This window comes from Papio anubis, chromosome 1 (assembly GCF_008728515.1).
Source record: "Papio anubis isolate 15944 chromosome 1, Panubis1.0, whole genome shotgun sequence".
Classification (NCBI taxonomy): Eukaryota; Metazoa; Chordata; class Mammalia; order Primates; family Cercopithecidae; genus Papio; species Papio anubis.
Genome location: NC_044976.1, coordinates 111,398,510 through 111,422,069, shown reverse-complemented (window position 1 = coordinate 111,422,069; position 23,560 = coordinate 111,398,510). Strand labels below are relative to the sequence as shown.

Genomic DNA, 23,560 nt, shown 5'->3' with positions numbered 1-23,560 from the left:
CGGTGGCTCAAGCCTGTAATCCCAGCACTTTGGGAGGCCGAGGCGGGTGGATCATGAGGTCAGGAGATCGAGACCATCCTGGCTAACATGGTGAAACCCCGTCTCTACTAAAAATACAAAAAAAAACTAGCCGGGCGTGGTGGCGGGCGCCTGTAGTCCCAGCTACTCGGAGGCTGAGGCAGGAGAATGGCGTGAACCTGGGAGGCGGAGCTTGCAGTGAGCCGAGATCGCGCCACTGCACTCCAGCCTGGGTGACACAGCGCGAGACTCCGTCTCAAAAAAAAAAAAAATAAAAAATAAAATAAAATAAAAAAAAATAAAAAAAAAAAGAATGCAACCTCAGCATGCCCAGTTTTGGGACATTGGGCAAATTACTGAACCTCAACTTCAGTCTCTTCCATTAGTACCAGCCTTATCAGATTGCTTAGAAGACTAGAATAATATATGTAAAAAGAATATAAAACCTTAATTGGGACTACTCCCCTAATTAACTTATTGAAATAGTAATCTAAATATTGCTTCTGAATTCTAATTTTACAAGAGATGCCAGTAACAAGTCAGCTCACCAAAGATTTGGTCAAATTACTGGAGTACGCATACACATCATAAGATTTGATGTTTCAGAATTACCCAGTTGGCCGGGCACGGTGGCTCAAGCCTGTAATCCCAGCACTTTGGGAGGCCGAGACGGGTGGATCACGAGGTCAGGAGATCGAGACCATCCTGGCTAACACGGTGAAACCCCGTCTCAACTAAAAAAATACAAAAAACTAGCCAGGCAAGGTGGCGGGCCTGTAGTCCCAGCTACTCGGGAGGCTGAGGCAGGAGAATGGCGTAAACCCAGGAGGCGGAGCTTGCAGTGAGCTGTGATCCGGCCACTGCACTCCAGCCTGGGCGACAGAGTAAGACTCCGTCTCAAAAAAAAAAAATTAAAAAAAAAAAAAAAAAACAGAATTACCCAGTGACACCATTTCTAAGAATCTACTCTGCATATATATCTATAGTTATGAAAAGATATCTACCAGGAAGTTACTATAACAACAAAATCATAAAAAGAAACCTATATGCTTATCAATATGAGATCAGCTAAATAATTTATGCAAGTCCTATACAATGGAATTCTCTGCAGTCAATAAAAACAGTAATATAGAGAGCTATACACTTGGTATGGTTTTGTGTGTTTTTAAAGAAAAGGAAAAATAGATGTATGTGTAAAATTTTGGAAGCAACCCAGGAAACAATTAACAGTGAATTCTCTTTAGGTAAGACAAAGGAACTTGTTATTGTCCCACTTTAAATGTTTTGTACCATTTTAATAGTTTATCATGGGCTCCAGCCTGGCCAACATGGTGAAACCCTGCCTCTAATGAAAATACAAAAATTAGCTGGACGTGGTGGCACATGTCTGTAATCCCAGCTACTTGGGAGGCTGAGGCAGGAGGATTGCCTGAACCTGGGAGACAGAGGTTGCAGTGAGCTGAGATCGCACCACTGCATTCCAGCCTGGGTAACAGAGCAAGACTCAATCTTAAAAAAAAAAAAAAAAAAAAAAAAAAATGGCCAGGTGTGGTGGCTCACATCTGTAACCCCAGCACTTTGGAAAGCCAAGGCAGGTGTATCACGAGGTCAGGAGTTCAAGACCAGCCTGGCCAAGATGGTGAAACCTCCTCTCTACTAAAAATACAAAAAATTAGCTAAGTGTGGTGGTAGGTACCTGTAATCCCAGCTACTCAGGAGGCTGAGGAAGGAGAATTGCTTGAACCTGGGGAGCAGAGGTTGCAGTGAGCCGAGATTGTGCCACTGCATTCCAGCCTAGGCAGCAGACTGAGACTCTGCCTCCAAAAAAAAAAAAAAAAAAGTTTACCATGGGTATTAATTTATTTAAATATACCTTTAACCTAGAATGTACTAGGAAATAAGATTTTATCTTTCAAGACAGGGTCTCACTCTGTTGCCCAGGCTGAGTGCAGTGGCTTGATCATGGCTCACCTTAACTCCCAGGCTCAAACAATTCTGCAACCTCAGCTTCCCAAGTACCTAGGACTACAGCCATGTGCCACTGCACCCAGCTAATTTTTTATTTTTATTTATTTATTTTTTTTATTTTATTTTATTTTTTTTTTGAGACGGAGTCTTGCTCTGTCGCCCAGGCTGGAGTGCAGTGGCCGGATCTCAGCTCACTGCAAGCTCCACCTCCCAGGTTCACGCCATTCTCCTGCCTCAGCCTCCTGAGTAGCTAGGACGACAGGCACCTGCCACCACGCCCGGCTAATTGTTTTTTTTGTGTGTGTATATTTTTAGTAGAGACATGTTAGCCAGGATAATTTTTTATTTCTTGTAGAGACAGGGTCTCGTTATGTTGCCCAGGCTGGTTCCAAACTCCTGGACTCAATCAATCCTCCTTCCTCAGCTTCCCAAAGTGCTGGGATTACAGACATGAGCTACCACACACAACCAGAAATAAGATTTTAATTTTGTTACTTTTCTGAGATTAGAATTCTTCCTACCAAATGTTTTCAGAATACCATAAATTGACCAAATCAGGTTAATCATGACACCTGACAAGGAACAAGAAAAACTTATCAACTCCATGTCCTTTTGCCTTCCTAATCAGTAAGATACCTCAAAAAGACAGTGAAAAATACAAATATACTAGACTGTTTTTTTAGACGGATGTATGAAATCGTAAATTCCACTTTAGAACCTAGTATCTGGCCTTCAAATTTCAAATGAACAGAGCTGAATTTTTAGTGAGCAGTACAAAACCATGGAATACCACTCCTATCCATGTTTTTAATATCTGTCCTTCCTGCCCTCATTTAGAATAAAATAATAGTTCAGTAACAGTGGAACACAGGTTCATATTTATATATGAAAATATGCAGAAAGCTGGCCGGGCATGGTGGCTCACGCCTGTAATCACAACACTTTGGGAGACCCAGGCGGGCGGATCACCTGAGGTCAGGAGTGCGAGACAAGCCTGCCCAACGTGGTGCAACCCCGTCTCCATTAAAAATACCAAAAATTAGCCGGGCATAGTGGCGGGCACCTGTAATCCCTGCTACTCAGGAGGCTGAGACAGGAGAATCGCTTGAACCCAGGAGGTGGAAGTTGCAGTAAGCTGAGATCGTGCCATTGCACTCCAGCCTGGGCAACAAGAGTAAAACTCCATCTCAAAAAAAAAAAGAAAATATGCAGAAAACTACGACATTTTCCATCACTATTAGTGAGCATTTAGGTACCAGCATTTTCTAGGTTCATATCTTTGTATCAGACTACTTATATCTTACAATTATTAAGTTATTGTAAAGATTTTTTTTTTTTTTTGAGATGAAGTTTCACTCTTTTGCCCAGGCTAGAGTGCAGTGGCACGATCTCGGCTCACCACAACCTCCACCTCCTGGGTTCAAGCGATTCTCCTGCCTCAGCCTCTCGAGTAACTGGGATTACAGACATCCGCCACCACACCCAGCTAATTTTTTTGTATTCTTTTTTTAGTAGAGACAGGGTTTTACCACATTGGCCAGGCTGGTCTCAAACTTCTGACCTCAGGTGATCCACCCGCCTTGGCCTCCCAAAGTACTGGGATTACAGGTGTGAGCCACTGCACCCAACCTATTGTAAAGATTTTTACAAGTTAATCGAGAGTAAAACAAGTCATCTTATCACTTATATTATTGGTAAAGAAGGTTTAATCAAAGCCAAGCATCTGGCCAGGCGCGGTGGCTCACGCCTGTAATCCCAGCACTTTGGGAGGCCGAGGCGGGCGGATCACAAGGTCAGGAGATCGAGACCACGGTGAAACGTCGTCTCTACTAAAAATACAAAAAAAATTAGCCGGGCGCGGTGGCGGGCGCCTGTAGTCCCAGCTACTCAGGAGGCTGAGGCAGGAGAATGGCATGATCCCGGGAGGCGGAGCTTGCAGTGAGCCAAGATCGCGCCACTGTACTCTAGCCTGGGGAAAAGAGCCAGACTCCGTCTTAAAAAAAAAAAAGCCACGCATCAGTTGGATTTCTCATTATTGATGTAATCCACCATTCCTTAATGCTTATGTAGTTTAACCTGGCACCAAGTCTAATATCTCCTCAAATAAGCACACTATGCTCAGGGTTGGCTATGCTTTTCCTGCTGCAACCTACCAAGATTTTGATTACATAAGCAAGTTCTTATAGTGATTCTGAAATAGATACGCAAAAAATATGTATGAGAAGCCCAAAATTAAGAAACATTTAGCTGGGCGTGGTGGCTCACGCCTGTAATTCCACCACTTTGGGAGGCCAAGGCGGGCAGATTATCTGAGGTCGGAAGTTCAAGACCAGCCTGACCAACATGGAGAAACGCTGTCTCTACTAAAAATACAGAATTAGCCAGGCATGGTGGCGCATGCCTGTAATCCCAGGTACTCAGGAGGCCAAAGCAGGAGACTCGCTTGAACCCGGGAGGTGGAGGTTGCGGTGAGCTGAGATCCTGCCACCGCACTCCAGCCTGGGCAACAAGAATGAAACTCTGTCTCAAAACAAACAAACAAAAAAAAAAAAACAAGAATTCAGATAGGAGTTGATTTACACCACACTTCACTATTGTTGCTCTGTTAATGGTTTAACTTTAAAACTGCTAATCACCACTAATTATTCTGGCAATTATTCTGCCAGTTATTTGTTACAAATAACATAATTACAGTCTTGTTTGGGAAAGGCTGAGGAAGGGCAAAAGGAGAAGAGATGAGGAAGGGCAAAAGAAGAAGAGATGAAGAACACAAATACCTTAAAAAACTGGTTTACAACAAAGTAAAACTCATTAACTATTCCATTCTCCAGGTTTTTCTCCCACACATAAAATTAATAATTTGCATAGTGTAATTACTTAAATTGCTTTTATTTTTTATTTGCACCAACTGAATATTGTAACATTTTTCATGACTGAAATAATACAGAATAAATGTGTTGAGTCATTTTCTCTGGCATAGGAAATATGACATAAGAATGCTTTCAGAGTACTTCTAAAAAAACATTTTGCTAAGCCTTTACTTAATATGATGTGATCTTTTCTCAACTGGTTAAATGCCAGTTTTCCATTAGGATTGAAAGACCTTTAAAGAATAAAGCACATAAAATGTCATGGATCTAAGATGAAGGAAATGTATTTTCTAGCATTAGGAAACCAAGTGATTATCTTAATATACAAGTAATCCTTTGATTACTCATGTGCTGATTCTATTTGTTTTACATTGGAAAATGCAAAACATTTGTAATATAATGAAACATAATTAGGACATTAATCTCTATAAAAATAAACGGGTCCTCCAAAGCAGAAAATAATTTTAAAGCATAAAATTTCTTCAACTAACATTCAGTAAGCAAAAATTGCTTATGGTTCAGTGGTTCTCCATCATGACTGCACATTAACCTCAATAGGGAAGATTAATATTGATACTTAAGTCCCACCCCCGACCAAACAAATCAGAGAATCATCGGGTAAGGCCAAAACAATGTTTTTTGTTTGTTTGTTTTAATTATTATACTTTAAGTTCTAGGGCACATGTGTACAACGTGCAGGTTTGTTACATATGTATACATGTGCCCTGTTGGTGTGCTGCACCCGTTAACTCGTTATTTACATTAGGTATATTTCCTAATGCTACCCTTCCCCCCTCCCCCCACCCTACGACAGGCGCCGGTGTGTGATGTTCCCCGCCCTGTGTCCAAGTGTTCTCAACAATGGTATTTTGTAAAAGCTCTCCAAGCAACAGTCTAATGCACAGGTGGGGCTGAGAACATTACCAGTCCAGAAATCCATCTAATAACCCAAAGCCTGATGGGCCAAGGATGTTCTGAGTTCACATGAGATCTGGTGGCTTAAAAGTGTCCAGCTGGCTGGGCGCAGTGGCTCTCGCCTGTAATCCCAGCACTTTGGAAAGCCAGGGCAGGTGGATCACCTGAGGTCTGGAGTTCGCGATCAGCCTGGCTAACATGGAGAAATCCCGTTCCTACTAAAAATGCAAAAATTAGTCAGGTGTGGTGGTGCGTGCCTATAATCCCAGCTACTCGGGAGGCTGAGGCAGGAGAATCACTGAAACCCAGGAGGCGGCGGTTGCAGTAAGCCAAGATGGTGCCACTACACTCGAGCCTGGGCAACAAAGCAAGACTCCGTCTCAAAAAAAAAAAAAGTGTACAGCCAGGCCCGGTGGCTCATGCCTATAATTCCACCACTTTGGGAAGTCAAGGTGGGTGGATCACCTGAGGTCGGGAGTTTGAGACCAGTCTGGCCAACATGGCGAAACCTCATCTCTACTAAAAATACAAAAACATTAGCCAGACATGGTGGCAGGGACCTGTAATCCCAGCTACTCAGGAGGCTAAGGCAGGAGAATTGCTTGAACCTGGGAGGCAGAGGTTGCAGTGAGCCGAGATCTCACCACTGCACTCCAGTCTGGGCAACAGAGAGACACTCTGTCTTAAATAAATAAATAAATAAATAAATAAATAAATAAAGTGTGTGAGTGAGTGAGTGAGACCATGTCTCTAAATAAATAAATAGTCCATCCTGGCTAACACGGTGAAACCCTGTCTCTACTAAAAATACAAAAAATTAGCCAGGCGTGGTGGCGGCCGCCTGTAGTCCCAGCTACTCAGGAGGCTGAGACAGGAGAATGGTGTGAACCCGGGAGGCGGAGCTTACAGTGAGCCAAGATCACGCCACTGCACTCCAGTCTGGGAGACACAGCGAGACCCCATCTCAAAATAAATAAATAAATAAATAAAAATAAATAAATAGTGTGACACCTCCCCTACACAACTCTCTCTCCCACTCCTACTTTCACCATGTGAAATGCCTGCTCCCGCTTCGCCTTTTGCCATAAGTAAAAGCTCCCTGAGGCCTCACCAGAAGCCACGTTGATGCCAGTGCCACACTTTCTGTATAGCCTATAGAACTGTGAGCCAGTTAAACTTCTTTTCTTTATAAATTACCCAGTCTCAGTTAATTATATATAGCAGTGCAAGAGACTAATACATCAGGGTAGTATTGTGTTAACAACCAAGCCCAAGTGATCTGTATCAGATCTGTATTAGATCAGACTTCTTAAGGCTCTCTTGTTGCAGATTTTCTTGTTCAGGTATCTTATACATTAACAAAAATGCCTTGAAGACTGCACTAGATTTTGAAGGCTCACATTTGCTGTTTACCACTTCCCCAGATATACTAGGATAAAGAAGATAAAATATATTAAAATCCTTAATACAGTGAAAGCACGTATATGCTTTGAAATGATTGTTGCAAGTGAAACAGTTCATTGTAACAGTATCGTGGAAGCCAGGGGCAAAGTATACTGGATTCTGGAAACACAGCACCTTTTCCCACGCCTTGTCCCCAATTTGGTTTAGGGATTTACTACGTCTTTTATTTACTTAATATTTTTACTTGGCCACTAATATCCAGTTAAAGTGTTTCTTTTGCAAACTAAAACTGATTGTTTCTGCTATTGTCTAAAAAAGATAATCTATTATTACCTGACATTACGTGAGAGACATCCATAATACTTCTGAAGTATCTCAACTTTAGAAATAGGTGGCTGGAGGCCGAGCGCGGTGGCTCACACCTGTAATCCAGCACTTAGGGAGGCTGAGGTGGGCGCATCACCTGAGGTCAGGAGTTCGAGACCAGCCTGACCAACATGGTAAAACCCCATCTCTACTACTAATACAAAAATCAGCCAGGTGTCATGGCGGGTGCCTGTAATCCCAGCTACTTGGGAGGCTGAGGGAGGAGAATTGCTTGAACCCAGGAGGCAGAGGTTGCACCGGGCTGAAATCACCCCACTGCATTCCAGCCAATCACAAGATCAAGAGATCGAGACCATCCTGGTCAACATGGTGAAACTCCACCCTACTAAAAATACAAAAATTAGCTGGGTATGGTGGCACGTGCCTGTAGTCCCAGCCACTTGGGCGACAGAGCAGGACTCTGTCTCAAAAAATTAAAAAAAAAAAAAAATAGAAATGGGTGACCAGTATACAGTTTCAAACCACTAAAAACACCTCCATCTACAGCTGTCACCCCTAATGACACTGCATGCAACTACTTATTCATTAATATTTAGTAACTGGCCGGGCGCGGTGGCTCAAGCCTGTAATCCCAGCACTTTGGGAGGCAGAGATGGGCGGATCACCAGGTCAGGAGATCGAGACCATCCTGGCTAAAACGGTGAAACCCCGTCTCTACTAAAAAATACAAAAAACTAGCCGGGTGAGGCAGCGGGCGCCTGTAGTCCCAGCTACTCGGGAGGCTGAGGCAGGAGAATGGCCTGAACCTGGGAGGCGGAGCTTGCAGTGAGCTGAGATCCGGCCACTGCACTCCAGCCTGGGCGACAGAGCGAGACTCCGTCCCAAAAAAAAAAAAAAATTAGTAACTATCTGATGGATGCTGCAAGGCTCTATAAAAACAAAGAAAAAAATGAAAGATTACTTGTGGATACGTTTTTCTGAATTTTGAGGCAATTAGACGAAACATCCCAGATGCAGAGTAAGATGGGAACCAGAGCTAGTAATAACTTTTCGGGCCAGGTGCGGTGGCTCATGCCTGTTAATTTCAGCACTTTGGGAGGTCAAGGTGGGCAGATTACGAGGTCAGCAGTTTGAGCCCAGCCTGGCCAACATGGTGAAACCTGGTCTCTAGTAAAAATACAAAAATTAGCCAGCCATGTGGTGCACACCTGCAATCCAAGCTACTCAGGAGGCTGAGGCAAGAGAATCCCTTGAACCCAGGAGGCGGAGGTTGCAGTGAGCCAATATCGCACCACTGCACTCCAGCCTGGGCAACAAGAGCGAAACTCTGTCTCAAAAAAAACCTTTTAGTGTTCCCATATTTAGAATTTTTCTTTGTTTAAAAAGATGATTTTGCGGGCTCAGTAGCTCACGCCTGTAATTCCAGCACGTTGGGAGGCCAAGGCAGGCAGATCACGAGGTCAGGAGATCAAGATCATCCTGGCTAACACGGTGAAACCCTGTCTCTACTAAAAATACAAAAAAATCAGCCGGGCGTGGTGGCGGGCGCCTGTAGTCCCAGCTACGCGGGAGGCTGAGGCAGGAGAATGGTGTGAACCCGGGAGGCAGAGTTTGCAATAAGCTGAGATCGTGCCACTGCACTCCAGCCTGGGCAACAGAGAGAGACTCTGTCTCAATAAAAAAAAAAATAAATAAACAGAAAAAAATAAAAAATAAAAAAATAAAAAGATGATTTTGAGATAATTAGCTAAGATAACGCCCTGATTCATTCACAACATTTACTATAGATAATGAGGTACCGTGAAAAGAAACCATATAGTAAGACATTTAAAAGACCAGAAGCAAATGATAATGGGTTGCTTTAATTTCTTTTAAAATTTCTCCTGATCAGCCAGGGGCAGTGGCTCACGCCTGTAAACCCAGCACTTTGGGAGGCCAAAGTGGGCCAATCACAAGGTCAAGAGATTGAGACCATCCTGGCCAACATGATGAAACCCCGTCTCTACTAAAAATACAAAAATTAGCCGGGTGTGATGGCACGTGCCTGTAGTCCCAGCTACTTGCGAGGCTGAGGCAGGAGAATCACTTGAACCTGGGAGGCAGAGGTTGCAGTGAGCCGAGATTAGATTGTGCCACTGCACTCCAGCATGGCAACAGAGCAAGATACCGTCTCAAAAAAAAAAAAATCAGACCGGGAGCGGTGGCTCACACCTGTAATCCCAGCACTTTGGGAGACTGAGACAGGCGGATCACAAGGTCAGGGGTTCGAGATCAGCCTGGCCAGCATAGTGAAGCCTCATCTCGACTAAAAACACAAAAAGTAGCTAGGCATGGTGGTGGACGCCTATAATCCCAGCTACTTGGGAGGCTGAAGCAGAATTGCTTGAACCCGGGCGGAAGTGAGCCGAGATTGTGCCACTCTACTCTAGCCTGGGCAACAGAGCAAGACTGTCTCAAAAAAAAATTCGGCCGGGCGCAGTGGCTCACGCCTGTAATCCCAGCACTGGGAGGCCCGGTAGGCGGATCCACAAAGGTCGGGAGGTGAGACCCGCGTGAGCCCGTCTCTACTAAAGACAAATTAGCGGTGATGGCCTGTAATCCCAGCTACTCAGGAGGCTGAGGCAGGAGAATAGTGAACCGGGCCGAGGAGCTTTGCAGTGAGCGAGATCGGCGCCACTGAACTCCATCCAGCCTGAAATGAGCAAATGAGACTCCACCTCAAAAAAAAAAAAATTCATTCCTGATTTCTCTCAAAAGGTACAACCTTTTTTTTTTTTTTTTGAGATGGAGTCTTGCTCTGTCGCTAGAGTGCCACAATCTCAGCTCACTACAATTTCTGCCTCTCGGGCTCAAGCGATTCTCCTGCCTTAGCCTCCAGAGTAACTGGGATTACAAGACCCCACCACCGCGGCTAATTTTTGTGTTTTTTTTTTTTTTTGACGGAGTCTCGCTCTGTCGCCCAGGCTGGAGTGCAGTGGCCGGATCTCAGCTCACTGCAAGCTCCGCCTCCCAGGTTCCTGCCATTCTCCTGCCTCAGCCCCCCCGAGTAGCTGGAACTACAGGCACCCGCCACCTCGCCCGGCTAGTTTTTTGTATTTTTTTAGTAGAGACGGGGTTTCACTGTGTTAGCCAGGATGGTCTCAATCTCCTGACCTCGTGATCCGCCCGTCTCTGCCTCCCAAAGTGCTGGGATTACAGGCTTGAGCCACCGCGCCCGGCCGTGAGCTCATAATCTTTAAAGGGATCAAGACGAAATCCATGGGAGGCTGAGGTGGGTAGATCACCTGAGGTCACGAGTTCAAGACCAGCCTGGCCAACATGTTGAAACCCTGTCTCTACTAAAAACACAAAAATTAGCCAGGCGTGGTGGTGGGCACCTGTAATCCCAGCTACTTGGGAGACTAAGGCAGGAGAATCACTTAAACCCAGGAGGCGGGGGTTGCAGTGAACCAAGATCCCGCCACTGCACTCCAGCCTGGGCAACAGAGCAAGACTCCATATTGGAAAAAAAAAAAAAAAAAGACTAAATCCACATGTTAATAGTGAAAACATTTTGCCAGGGTTACTAAAATAGCTACAGAGGCTGAAGCCCAAGTCACACATGGAAAGACTTTCGTAGAGCTATTCAACATAAGCATGGCTGGGCACAGTGGCTCATGCCTGTAATCTCAGCACTTTGGGAGGCCAAGGCGGGTGGATCACCTGAGGTCAGGAGTTCAAGACAAGCCTGGCCAATATGGTGAAACCCCGTCTCCACTAAAAATACAAAACTTAGCTGGGCGTGGTGGCGTGCACCTGTAGTCCCAGCTACTCGGGAGGCCGAGGCAAAGAATTGCTTGAACCCAGGAGGTGGAGGTTGCAGTGATTTGAGATTGCGCCACTGCACTCCAGCCTAGGCAACAGAGTGAGACTCCGTCTCAAAAAACAAACAAACAAACAAACAAACAAACATAAGCTTATGTCCTCTCTATATGCTAAAACACGAATCTGTTCACAACCATTATAAAGAAACAAATGCAAGCAAATTTTAAACAATTATAATGAAAACAGAAAGAACTAAAAAAGTATAGGTAACTAAGTATATACATAATCCAATAAATTAATCAAGTACAGCATGGGTTCCCAATACTGATCCATGATAAAACTTTTAGCAGTTGGCCAGGCACAGTGGCTCACACCTGTAATCCTAGTACTTTGGTAGGCCGAGGTAGGTGGATCACCTGAGATCAGGAGTTTGAGACCAGCCTGGCCAACATGGCAAAACCCTGTCTCTACTAAAAATACAAAACTGAGCCGGGCATGATGAAGGAGGCCTATAATCCCTACCATGGAAGTTGAGGAAGGAGAATCACTTGAACCCAGGCGATGGAGGTTGCAGTGGGTCGAGATCAGACTGCTTCACTCCAGCCTGGGCGAAAGTGAGAAACTCCATCTCAAAAAAAAAAAAAAAAAAAAAATTTAGCAGTCTACAGTGAAATAAAACAGTAAAGAAAAGGTTACAAATTTTTCATAAAGCTAAATCTATATAATCTATAAAAGTGTCCTTAACCCTAAAAATACATACTTCTTAATGTTTTGGTGCTATCATGAAATGACCAAGACAACACATCATTGGGGGAAAGGGGTTCTAACAAAGTTACTTTGCAAAATAAGTTGAGTGATAAACCTAGTCTTTAAAGGCTGTGTGTGTGTAAACAGAACAATGTGATAAAGAGCTCTGTACCTACAGAGAATCCAGTCAAGCTCTGAATGATCAAATAATATTCTAGAGAGTTTCTCATACAGAGAAGCATAAAGATAGCATCTGAGTAGGTTTTCAAAAACCAGTATTAATGAATTTTGTCCATAATCATTTTGATGGTCACAGGTTTGAGCATGTGAATTTGAATCACTAATATATTTAAAGCATTACATGTGTTTCAACATTCAAAATTACATAAAGAAATCCAAATGTACTCGGTGGTTTTATAGCTAAAGGCAACTGCTGAAGAATGTTTCATTTCTCAATTTAAAATAGTATGGTACTATCTTTTAATATTCTAAGAGTTCTACCAATACAAGACTTCCATCCAATTACATTTCTACAACAGAATTGCTCTCTAAGGCATTTCATTTCAACTGAAAATGTCAATTTCATTATAGGACATTAAAAATTTTGAATGTCACTTGGCTCTAGGCAATTGGTCTTCATTAAACAAAAATCAAACCTTAACACAAAAATATATCTTACATAAAATTACTTCTAAATGTTTACCAACCAATGGAGAATCTTAAATACTAGGCCAGGCTGTGGCCGGGCGCAATGGCTCGTGCCTGTAATCTTAGCACTTTGGGAGGCTGAGGCAGGCAGATCACCTGAGGTCAGGAGTTCGAGACCAGCCTGGCCAACATGGTGAAACCCCGTCTCTATTGAAAATACAAAAATTAGGCGGACATACTGGCTTAAGTCTGTAATCCCAGCTACGTGGGAGTCTGAAGCAGGAGAATCACTGGAACCCGGGAGGCAGAGGCTGCAGTGAGCCGAGATCGTGCCACTGCAACTCCAGTCTGGGTGACAGAGCAAGACTCTTTCAAAAAAAAAAGTAGGCCAGGCCAGGCTTGGTGGCTCACACCTGTAACCCCAGCACTTTGGGAGGCTGAGGTGGGTGGATCACCTGACATCAGGAGTTTAAGACCAGCCTGGCCAACATGGTGAAACCCCACCTCTACTAAAAGTACAAAAAATTAGCCAGGCATGGTAGCGCATGCCTGTAATCCCAGCTGCTTGGGAGGCTGAGGCAGAGAATTGCTTGAACCCAGGAAGCAGAGGTTGCGGTGAGCGAAGGTCACGCCATTGCACTCCAGCCTGGGCAACAAGAGCAAGGCTCCATCTCCAAAAAAAAAAAAAAAAAAAAAGTAGGCCACATTCATTTCAATTACAGCTAAATGAAGTTGTTTTGTCAAATCTGTGCCAGATTTATTGTTATAATCACGTAGCTCTTCCAAGAATGTCTTAGAAAAAGGCACTTGCTGCATAACAAAGAGTCTGCGCTAGGTTTAACTCAGACTACACTGCACACTGATAACAAGTTTTTAAATTTGAGTCAATAAAACCAGAACTGACTACAGGTGTCACTACCATAAGACAGAAAGCATCTTATTGCACTGCAGTTCTATGTTTACTAAAACATTTGGTTATTTATGTTAATTTTCTCAATGACTATATGAGGTAGCTTTCTTTCCTATCTGTGCTAACCTATTGGGAGGCTGAGGCAGAGAATTGCTTGAACCCAGGAAGCAGAGGTTGCGGTGAGCCACCGGGCCTGGCCCAGTGATGACTCTTTCTTAACGACTCCATCAGAAATCTGTCAGTTAATAAACGTGTTGCTCAGTTAGTGACGAGAAATAACTGTATGTTAGTGGTTAAGAGGCCCCATAATTGCAACATTTAATATCTGCTGTTGTTCCTAATACCCAGGCTGACTCAGACTGAGGAGCCCTCCAAGTTCCACTGTCTAATAAAGACCTGTCAAAGTGAAAACTCAACAGTGGAGACTCCAGAATGCATTCAACCGTTGTACCTGCTTTACATACATAAATAAACAGAACTGATTTTTGGGTTATTTGCCACAAGAAGATGCCTGAAAACAAGGCATCAAATGGTTTTGGAAAAAATACTCCTCTTTACAGTTAAGTTTAAATTAGATCAAGAATGCTACTTACAAAGATGTTCTGAATTAGTACAGGATCTCCTGATTCATCATAATGAACTTTTCAACCCTGTTAAGTATCAAAACTGCAGCACAAAATCAGCCAACATGCGAACTAAGGACAAAAGACAGTTCATAGGTCTTTGGAGATCATGGTTATAAAATCACGTGCCTGAGGACCACTAAGTCTGAGGTACACACCAAATAATGCAGCTCAAAGTAAGCAGAAAGCACTGTTCCGTGCTCAACCCACCCCCACCAACCATCCAAAGTCCATGCTGGTGCCCAGGACCCGTGAGTCCTTATCATTAAATATCCCCGCCCCAATTCCTCCCCAACTGAGGAAATCACACTCCTTGGCCCCAAGAATCTTAACTCTGGTCTTCATCATACATGTCTCCAGAAACCTTAACACCGGCTTTTTCAGGCTCCCACCACCTAAAACAAAGTTCATAACATCCTGAGGGCAGTTTCCTTCAGGGCTTAGGCTCTCGACCACGCCCTCCCACCAGGCAGGCCTGTCTCCCTCCTGCCTGCCCCTATGGAAGGAAAGCTCCCCCTCCTTTTGGTCACTCTGCCTGGCCACTCTACTCACAGGATAGCGGTGTCGGGGGGCAGCAGGCCCGACAGCGCCCTCCAGCTCGGTGCGGGCAGTTTCCTGCGACTGCAGTCCAGGAGAGGAATGCGGCAGGAGCAGGGCGCGGGGCAGAGACCTGCTCCGGCGGCGGGCAACAGGAGGAGAGCGCTCTGGGCAAGGAAGAGTAACCGGGAAAGCAATCCAGATCGACACCCCAGCAACTGCTCCTCCGGGATGCCTAGGGGCGCGGGCGCCATTTTCCCCCTCGACCTGGACCTGGCCTAGATGAGCTGCCTGCTAGAAAAGGAGGATCGGCGGAGAAGCTCAGCAGAGATGCTCAGCGGCTGCACTGTCTCCCCAATCCCCGGCTGAGGGCTGTACCATCTAAAGGCATGCAAGGAGCAGATGCAGCGCGACAGCGGGGGCAACGGCCTGGGACACACCGCTGAGGCCTGACGGGGCTTCTCCGCCCCGCCCCACGACGCTACGCCCTCACGCACAGGGGTCAGCCAATCGGTGCCATAAGACGAGGTTGCGTCCGGGGCGGAACTGAGTGAGGGGCGGGGCCAGACGCAGCCGAGATTCTTTAGAAGGAGGACTTTAAGGTGTTCAGGGACTTTAGGTGTCGCTGTGGAATTCCGCCGCTGTTCTTCCGCTGCAGGGCGCAGTAGTTCCTTAAGAGGGAATGGTGCGGCAAATCGCTGTGAGTTCAAAGTCCTGACTACAGGTCTATCTACTGTAGTTGTAGAAAAGGATCTTTTATTTGCTCTGGGCTTTAAGAAAGCGGAGTGGCAGAAGGGCTACCTTCCAAGTCGCAGACACGAATGAGTCACGGGAGTTTCTATCCTGGCTTTGGCCAGCTCGTCCTCCAGAGCCGAGCTCGAGTCTCTTCTGCCCTCTGCTGCTTGACTGTAGCCCCTGCTCTTCTGCAAGTAGGCGGCAACTCCCACTTGCATGTGATCAGTATCACTCTGTTAATGGCCGTGTAAGCTCCTGAAAACAGAGGCTCCGTTTCTTCGTCTGTGCGCCTCCACCTTTTGATCTAGCTTGGAGTTCAATAAATTTTGGTGGGACTGCACCTGCTTGTCTATACAAGGGAAACACCCTTCTGTTTGGAGGGATGCTGTCATGGTCACTCTCAGAAAAGCAAGCGAGACAAGTAAGAGGGTGTTGAGCAGTCAACAAAGCAAAGACTGGATGTGAGGAAATTTATTTCTCCTAAAGCAGAGGCTGTGGAAAACTTACTAGGAACAGTGAAGTCTGACCACCTTATGCTCATTCAGCCATCCAAGGTTGTAAATAAGACTTTGAGAATAATAGTAATGGTTCACTTATATGTAGGGAACTTTTCAAAGGGCATTTGCTCTGTTACCTTGTTTGCTCCTTCAATGACAGTGACTTTGGCAAGACAATTATTGCTGATGATGAAACAAGCCCAAAGAGATTAAACCAGGTTACTCTGAGGCAGGGGCAGGTTCGACATTAACATGGGTTTTCTGACATAAATTGAAAATCTGAGCAGGTTAAAAAGAATGATAATGCCTAGATTAGGGTTCTCTTAGAAAGTAACTGAAAGCAATCTTTGCCATGGCAGATTATGGAGTCATAATTATGTTTTTAAAAACCTTTTTCTGTTTTTTTTTTTTAATATTGAAGTATCTATTGGAAACAAGGCCATATCCAATGCTCCAGCCCAAACCAAACATTTAAAGCCAAGACAGCAGAATGAAACGTACTCTTAGCCTCCTTCCCTTAGCTGTTGAGCAGACTTAACAAACTCTGGTAAGAAATCCAGCACAGGCAGGAACCCCACCAAAAAAAAAAAAAAAAGGAGGCAGTTTAGTTCCTTTCTGCATTATAGTTTCAGAGCTTTCCTATGAAACTATACCAAATGGGGCCATTAGAAATTAATGCTCTCTAGCCTGTATCCTCCCCAATAAGTGGTTCACTGCAACCTCCGCCTCCCGGATTAAGCGATTCTCCTGCCTCAGCCTCACAAGTAGCTACGACTATAGGTGTGCACCACCATGCCCGGCTAATTTTTGTATTTTTAGTAGAGACAGGGTTTCACCATGTTGGCCATGCTGGTCTCAAACTCCTGACCTCAGGTGATCCACCCACCTCAGCCTCTCAAAGTGTGGAATTACAGGCATGAGCCACCCTGATTGCCCACAGATACATGTTTTTGTTGGGATTTTTTTTTTTTTTTAAACGAAGTTTTGCTCTTGTTACCCAGGATGGAGTGTAGTGGCACGATCTTGGCTCATCGCAACCTCTGCTCCTGGGTTCAAGCATTCTCCTGCCTCAGCCTTCTGAGTAACTGGCATTACAGTCATGCGCCACCATGCCCGGCTAGTTTTGTATTTTTTTTTTTTTTTTGAGATGGAGTCTCGCTCTGGCCACCTGGGCTGGAGTGCAGTGGCGGATCATCACTGCAAGCTCACGCCTCTGGGTTCACGCCATTCTCCTGCCTCAGCCTCCCGAGTAGCTGGGACTACGAAGCCCGCTTCACCTTTCGCCCAGCCAGTTTTTGTATTTTTTAGTAGAGGGTTTCACCGTGTGCTTAGTATGGTCGATCTCTTGACCTCGTGATCCAGCCCGTCTCGGCCTCCCAAAGTGCTGGGATTACAGGCTTGAGTGCAGCGCCCGGCCTAGTTTTGTATTTTTAGTAGAGATGGGATTTCTCCATGCTGGTCAGCTGGTCTTGAACTCCCGACCTCAGGTGATCCATGCTGCCTCAGCCTCCCAAAGTGCTGGGATTACAGGTGTGAGCCATCGCTCCCAGACACAAATACATGTCTTTTACAGAATTTAGTGATTCATTTCTGATTAACAATGGAATATAGGGTTTTTATATTCATTGCCCTCAATTGTCTAATTAATCTGTGGGTGCTAAGGTACCTGGGCCGAGATTTTAGAGTTCAGTGGAATCCATAAGCACAGTATACCCCAACTCCAGATTACTAAAAAAAAAAAACTACTCACTTGATATCCCTTGTTCCACACCTTAGCATAAGCACCAATCCCTTACAATTTAGCTGCCCTATATCTCCTTACCTCAGGACTTTACTCTTTGCAAAGTCATAGCTAACTAACCTTATCAGTTCTATTTTGTCAAACTAGAAGTCTCAGGATTGCCTGTGCTTTCCTCCCATTCTTTCCTGTCACATCCAGTCACTAGACTCTCTTGATTCCCCCTCAGGAATGTCTCAGATCTTTCCCCAGCTCTCCATCCCCACTGCTACTTAGTTCAGACCTTCATCTCATATGACTAGTATTCCAATAACCTTTGAACCCATGTCCTGTCCTCCAGTCTCTCCTGTCTCCAAGTCTCTAAGCTGTCACTAGAATTATCTTTCCAAAGCATACTGTTACAGGTATGTTTTGTCATTTTATATCTCCATTGCTAAGAGCAGTGTCTGGAATATAAGCAACACTGAATAAATATTTATTGTTGACTAAATTACTGTTAATTTGGCTGGGTGCAGTGGCTCATGCCTATAATCCCAGCAATTTTGGAGGCCAAGGCATGCAGATTACTTGAAGTCAGGAGTTCGAGACAAGCCTGGCTAATATGGCAAAATCCTGTCTTTACTAAAAATACAAAAATTAGACTTGGTGCTGCACGCCTGTAATCCCAGCTACTGGGGAGACTGAGGCACGAGGATTGCTTGAACCTGGGAGGCGGAGGTTGCAGTGAGCCGAGATTGCACCATTGCACTCCAGCATGGGCAACAGAGCAAGATTCCATCTCAAAAAAAAAAAAAAAAAAAGCCGGGCACAGTGGCTCACACCTGTAATCCCAGCACTTTGGGAGGCCGAGGTGGGCAGATCACGAGGTTAGGAGATCGAGACCATCCTGGCTAACATGGTGAAAACCCATCTCTAGGCCGGGCGCGGTGGCTCAAGCCTGTAATCCCAGCACTTTGGGAGGCCGAGACGGGCGGATCACGAGGTCAGGAGATCAAGACCATCCTGGCTAACACGGTGAAACCCCATCTCTACTAAAAAATACCAAAAAAACTAGCCGGGCAAGGTGGCGGGCGCCTGTAGTCCCAGCTACTCGGGAGGCTGAGGCAGGAGAATGGCGTAAACCTGGGAGGCGGAGCTTGCAGTGAGCTGAGATCCGGCCACTGCACTCCAGCCTGGGCGACAGAGCCAGACTCCCTCTCAAAAAAAAGAAAAAAGAAAAAAAAAGAAAACCCATCTGTATTAAAAATACAAAAAATTGCCAGGCATGGTGGCTCATGCCTGTAATCCCAGCACTTTGGGAGGCCGAGGTGGGCAGATCACCTGAGGTCGGGAGTTCAAGACCAGCCTGACCAACATGGAGAAACCCTGCCTCTACTAAAATACAAAATTAGCCAGGTGTGGTGGCACATGCCTGTAATCCCAGCTACTAGGAGGCTGAGGCAGGAGGTCAGCTTGAACCTAGGTGGAGAGTTCCGGTGGGCGAGATCATGCCAGTGAACTTCAGCCTGGGCAACAAAGGAGAAAACTCCGTCTCAAAAAACAAAAAACCCAAAAATTAGCCGGGGCATGGTGGTGAGCCTGTAGTCCCAGCTACCAGGGAGGCTGAGGCAGGAGAATGGCGATGAACCCAGGAGGAAGTTGCAGTGAGCTGAATCAGGCCACTGCACTCAAACTGGGTGACAGAGGAGAACTCCGTCTCAAAAAGGCAGTGGCGGTGGCTCAAGCCTGTAATCAGCAGCACTTTGGGAGGCGAGGCAGGCGGATCGAGTCAGGAGATCGAGACCATCTGGCTAACACGGTGAAACCCCATCTCTACTAAAAAATACAAAAAAAACCAGCCGGAGGCCAGTGGTGGGGCGCTCCTGGTCAGCCCTCGGGAGGCTGAAGACAGAGAATGGCGTAAAACCTGGGAGGTGGGAGCTTGCAGAGCAAAGAGATCCGACCACTGCACTCCAGCCTGGGCACGACAGAGACTCCTCTCAAAAAGTACTGTTAATTCCTGCTTCTCTGTAAATATGCCCAAATCTAGTGAGAATGCATTTTTGTCTCCTTCCATCTCTTCCTTCACCTATCTCCTTTTCCCACTAAAACAAAGAAGAAATAATGATAATAGTTGTAACGACTATTTATTGAAGTGAAACCTAAAGCCAGAAAAAATAGATAAATTGTGCTTCATCAAAATTAAAAACAGTTCATTAAAGGACACTATCTACAGAGTGAAAAGGTACCCCATGTGATGGAAGAAAAGATTTGCAAATCATATATCAGATAAGGGATTAGTATCCAGAAAAACAAATAACTCCTACAACTCAACAACAAAAAAGCAACCCAATTTAAAAATAGGCAGAGGACTTGAATTCCTCCAAAGATACACAAATGACCAATAAGCACAAGTAAAATATGCTCAAGATCACTAATCATTAAGGAAATCCAAATTTAAACCACAATGTGATACTACTTCACATCTGTTAGGATGGCAATTACATATATATGATATGTATATGTATAGAAACCAGAAAATAACAAGTTTGGTGAGGATGTGGAGAAACTACAATTCTTGTACATTCCTGGTAGGAATGTAAAATGGTGTAGCTGGCTGGGTATGGTGGCTCACACATGTAATCCTAGCACTTTGGGAGGCCAAGGCGGCAGATCACCTGAGGTCAGGAGTTTGAGAGCAGACTGGTCAACATGGTGAAACCCCATCACTGCTAAAAATACAAAAAGTAGCTGGGCCTGGTGGTGCATGCCTGTAATACCAGCTATTTGGGAGGCTGAGGCAGAAGAATCACTTGAACTCAGGAGACGGAGGTTGCAGTAAGCTGAGATGGCGCCATTGCACTTCAGCCTGGGCAACAGAGCAAGACTCCATCTCAGAAAGGAGAGGAGAGGGGAGTGGAGGAAAGGGGAGGGGTAAGAGAAGGGGAGCGGAGGAGAGGGGAGGGGAGGCTGTGGAAAATCATACAGTATTTCCTCAAAAAATTAAACATAAAATAATTGAAACAATTTGAAGAAATATGGGTATACCCATATTCCATAGCAGTATTATTCACAATAGCCAAAACATGGAAGCAGCCCAAGTGTCTTATCAATGGATGAATAAACAAGCAAAATTTGATGATTCAGCCTTTGAAAGGAAGGGAATCCTGGCCGGGCACGGTGGCTGACACCTGTAATCCCAGCACTTTGGGAGACTGAGGTGAGTGGATCCCCTGAGGTCAGGAGTTCAAGACCAGCCTGGCCAACATGGTGAAACCCCATCTCTACTAAAAATACAAAAAATTAGCCGGGCATGGTGGTACACACCTGTAATCCCAGCTACTCGGGATACTGAGGCAGGAGAATCGCTTGAACCTGAGAAGCGGAGGTTGCAGTGAGCCAAGATTGCACCATTGCACTGCAGCCTGGGCAACAAGAATGAAACTCCATCTCAAAAAAAAAAAAAAAAAAAAAAGAAAGGAAGGGAATCCTGATACTTGCTGCAGTGTATATAAACCTTGAAAACATTATGCTAAATGAAATAAATCAGTTATAAAAGGACAAATAGTGTGATTGCACTTATATGAGGTACTTAGAAATAGTCAAATTCATACAGACAGAAAATAGATTGGTGATTGAGCTAGGAGGAGCTAGGAGGAGGAGAGAATGGGGAGTTATTGTTTAATGCATGGTGAGTTTCAGTTTGGGAAAATGAAAAAAGTTCTGGAGATAGATGGTGGCAATGGTTGCACAACAGTGTGAATGTACTTTTTTGTTGTTGTTATTTTTTTTATTATTATTATACTTTAAGTTCTAGGGTACATGTGTATAACGTGCAGGTTTGTTACATATGTATACATGTGCCATGTTGGTGTGCTGCATCCATTAACTGGTCATTTACATTAGGTATATCTCCTAATCCTCTCCCTCCCCACTCCCCTCACCCCGTGAATGTACTTATTACCACAGAACTGTATACTTAAAAATAGTTCCAAATGGTTAAATTTTATGTTACATATTTTTTACCACAATTTTTAAAGAAAAATCTACAGCCAGAAATTTGGAACTCAACTTTGAGTCTTTTCTTTCCTTTCCCTTTATTCTCCATCTACTCCTTACCTTATCCAACCCTTCAGCAAATCCAAAATATATTTTAAAACTGACTACTTCTTTCCATCTCTCTTACCACCACACCAATCCAAGACACAATAATCTTTCATCTCTACCACCTTAGTAGCCTCGTAACTGAACACATCTTTCCATCTTGTTCCCATCAAAACCACCCACACAGCAAACAGGCCTACAAATGGCCTCTTTAATAGGTAAACTACAGAGTGCCAGCAATCCACTACATTATCAGAGTAAAGGAGAAAAAACATAACTATTTTAGTATATGAAAAAATACGACTTTTTATGTGATATATGTGATATGTCATATATATGTAGCATATATTTGTACATCCTGAAATAGTATGGTTTTTCCTCTTTAACACATATGTACTATTTAATATATAATATATATCATATACATATCATATAAAATATGTAAATATATACTGTATGATATATAATATATCGCCAAGAGTTGACCGGGTGTGGTGGCTCACGCCTGTAATCCCAGCACTTTGGGAGGCTGAGGTGGGCAGATCATGAGGTCAGGAGTTCAAGACCAGCCTGGCCAACATGGTGAAACCCCATCTCTACTACAAATAGAAAAATTAGCTGGGCGTGGTGGCAGGCATCTGTAATCCCAGCTACTCAGGAGGCTGAGGTGGGAGAATCATTTGAACCTGGGAGGCGGAAGTTGCAGTGAGCTGAGATCGCACCATTGCATTCCATCCTGGGCAACAGGGCAAGACTGTCTCAAAAACAAAAACAAAAACAAAAACTCTTAGCCAACTTGGAATAGAATGAACTTCTTCCTGCTAATAAAAGGTGTTTACCAAAACCTATAGCAACTTTTACTTAAGAGTGAAACATTTAAAACATTCCTTTTACATTAGGTTCAAGACAACGATGCCTATCATTGCTTCTACTGGACACTATTCTAGAGGTCCTAACCAGTACAAGTTAAGAAAAAGATATTAAAGATATAAAATCATAAGGGAACAAACAAAACTGCCCTTACTTACACAGGATATGATTCTCTGCAGAAAAAAAATCCAAAAGAATCTCAAGTAAACAATTTAAACTAACAAAAAAGTTCAACAAGGATGTGACTACAAGATCAATATACTAAAATCAATGTTATCATAATAAATCAGCAATTATAAAATTTTTTTTTTTTTTTTTTTTTTTGAGACGGAGTCTCGCGCTGTGTCACCCAGGCTGGAGTGCAGTGGCGCGATCTCGGCTCACTGCAAGCTCCGCCTCCCAGGTTCAGGCCATTCTCCTGCCTCAGCCTCCGAGTAGCTGGGACTACAGGCGCCCGCCACCACGCCCGGCTAGTTTTTTGTATTTTTAGTAGAGACGGGGTTTCACCATGTTAGCCAGGATGGTCTCGATCTCCTGACCTCGTGATCCGCCCGCCTCGGCCTCCCAAAGTGCTGGGATTACAGGCTTGAGCCACCGCGCCCGGCCTATAAAATATTTTTAAGATGGCATATGCAATAGCAATAAAAACTAAAAGATACCTAGATCAAACAAAGAAATACAAGAGAAAAAGTATATAGAGAACATTCTAAAACTTTATTGGAAAGTATAAAAAAGGATCTAAATAGATGGAGAAAAATACTATGCTCTCAGACTGAAAGAATCAATATTATAATCCAGGCGAAATGGCTCGTGCCTGTAATCCCAGCACTTTGGGAGGCTAAAGCGGGTGGATTACTTGAGGTCAG

At 44.4% G+C, this 23,560-nt stretch overlaps 1 protein-coding gene across 5 annotated transcripts in view; it reads right to left on the bottom strand.

Annotated features, from left to right (window-relative positions):
* LRIG2 (leucine rich repeats and immunoglobulin like domains 2) overlaps positions 1 to 16,569 on the bottom strand; it is a 62,734-nt gene extending 46,165 nt beyond the window's left edge. Inside the window, exons 1-2 of one of the 5 annotated variants that reach the window (XM_021922319.2) lie at positions 14,787 to 14,899; positions 14,205 to 14,306 (exon numbers count right to left, since the gene is read on the bottom strand). Coding sequence is in view for 3 of the 5 variants with exons in the window: in XM_021922326.2 (XP_021778018.1) it covers positions 14,787 to 15,025 (239 nt within the window). In the remaining 2 variants the exon portion in view is untranslated. Of the gene's footprint in view, positions 1 to 14,204; positions 14,630 to 14,786 lie in introns of all 5 variants that reach the window. The other 4 variants (XM_009215638.4, XM_021922326.2, XM_009215625.4 and 1 more) reach the window with 4 other exon arrangements.
* Positions 16,570 to 23,560: the final 6,991 nt, after the last annotated feature.